The sequence below is a fragment of the Agrilus planipennis genome, unplaced genomic scaffold, assembly GCF_000699045.2.
Source record: "Agrilus planipennis isolate EAB-ADULT unplaced genomic scaffold, Apla_2.0 scaffold19, whole genome shotgun sequence".
Taxonomy (NCBI): Eukaryota; Metazoa; Arthropoda; class Insecta; order Coleoptera; family Buprestidae; genus Agrilus; species Agrilus planipennis.
In genome coordinates this window covers 423,530-425,456 of record NW_020438954.1, presented here as the reverse complement: position 1 = coordinate 425,456, position 1,927 = coordinate 423,530, and the positions used below count along the sequence as shown (strand labels likewise).

The window sequence follows — 1,927 nt, the reverse complement described above, 5'->3', positions numbered from 1 at the left end:
CACACCTTCTCCATACACATCAGTCAATTTCTTTCTGGCTTGAACAGCATTTTTACCCTTTCTGTAGTAAAACAGTAAGATATGTCGAAAATGCTGCTTATCGCTCTCCATATTTAAAAGGGCACCAACCAAAAACTACTGCGTAGAATTAATTGGAATTTTTCACACACAAGCCTAGCTATATGAGCTCTCAAAGCATATATAAATTATACGGGTTAAATGTGAAGGTGGGTCCAAAAGAATACAATTAAATCCTCTGTCTGGAAAAAACTAAATGACTTTCCGAACAACCCGATAAAATAAATTTGTGAAGCGCTTTTTATTAACTATTCCGTAACTACATTAAAAAAGATGTTTCACCGAGTGACCATTCTAATTACAATTAATTATTATTTATTTTGACTCTGGATTATTGATGTTTTTCAGTTTGTTTGTATGGGTGGCACCCCAAAACGTATGGAACAATTTGCGTATTTTATAATGGAAGAAATTGGCCACAAGTTGCCTACTGGAACAACATTATTAGACATAAGCCAATATTCATATCGTTATAGTATGTTCAAAGTCGGACCTGTACTGGCCGTTAGTGTAAGTGATTTTTGGATTGTATTTTTGATGGCGATGTGTCCGCTTCAAACTGGTATCGATTTACAGTAGCAGATAATCGCTCTCTAAATGAAAAACATACAATTTTTATCTCAGAAAAGAGTGTAGAAATTTGAATAAAAACAAGAAGCTTTTCGCTCAAAACTTTCACGAAAATGCACATTCTAACGCGTCAGCCGTGTGACCAGTCACCCGCACTCTTTTTTAATTAATGTAGAATGACGAGACCATTGATTATCTATATATTAAATATATCCTAACTAATACGAATGCGATTGTTTGTTTATTACCAATTCACGCCTTAACTACTCAATCGATTATCATGAAAATTTGTACACATATTGCCAGGGATGCAATATATTCATGATTCAATTTTTTTAACGATTTATTTACTTCTACATGCAGTAAAAACACTCTACTCTAATTAGTTAATTATGAAAACTTTGAGAAACGAATTGTTTATTATTTGAACGTAATCCGTAACATAAATGAAAGTAATTGACCAATCAAATTACGCTTTTGTTAGGTACAAGTAAAAACTGACTTCTGCATACAAAGACCTTGATAAGTTGCTTCAATTTTTAGCATAAAATTATTGATTACTTTAAAGTATGTTTTAGCGAATCTGTTTATACATGACGTAAGCATACACGTATACAACAAGTGATACTTATGTTTGCAAACAACTCCATAAAGCGTGCAATGTTACGTGTGTTATTATATTGTTATCGACACCTTATCATTCTTAATGGTGTAATCTCTGTCGGACACATATGATAAATATATTATTGTACATACTCGTGGAGTGGGTAATTTCGTATACTATGTAAAAATGTGCGTAGAATCCAATGGTACCGACAGATTTCAAGTCCGATTCGAAATAAGAGCGGTAGAGGTTGTGCGTCAGTAAATTTACATAAAAATGCTAGACATAAAAAAGCGCACGTAAATTTTCTACCCCTTAGAAGTTACCTTGGACGATCTAACCCACGTATAATATGTAAAAATGTGTGTAGAATCCAATGGTATCGACAGATTTCAAGTCCGAATCGAAATAAGAGCGGTAGAGGTTGTGCGTCAGTAAATTTACATAAAAATGCTAGACATAAAAAAGCGCACGTAAATTTTCTACCCCTTAGAAGTTACCTTGGACGATCTAACCCACGTATAATATGTAAAAATGTGTGTAGAATCCAATGGTATCGACAGATTTCAAGTCCGATTCGAAATAAGAGCGGTAGAGGTTGTGCGTCAGTAAATTTACATAAAAATGCTAGACATAAAAAAGCGCACGTAAATTTTCTACCCCTTAGAAGTTACC

General features: G+C 33.7%; 1 protein-coding gene across 1 annotated transcript in view; it reads left to right on the top strand.

Moving 5' to 3' along the window:
* LOC108742965 (uridine phosphorylase 1-like) overlaps positions 1 to 1,927 on the top strand; it is a 29,933-nt gene that overhangs the window by 3,089 nt on the left and 24,917 nt on the right. The window contains exon 3 of the mRNA XM_025974958.1: positions 427 to 588. Within this exon, the coding sequence (XP_025830743.1) occupies positions 427 to 588 (162 nt within the window). The remainder of the gene's footprint in view (positions 1 to 426; positions 589 to 1,927) is intronic.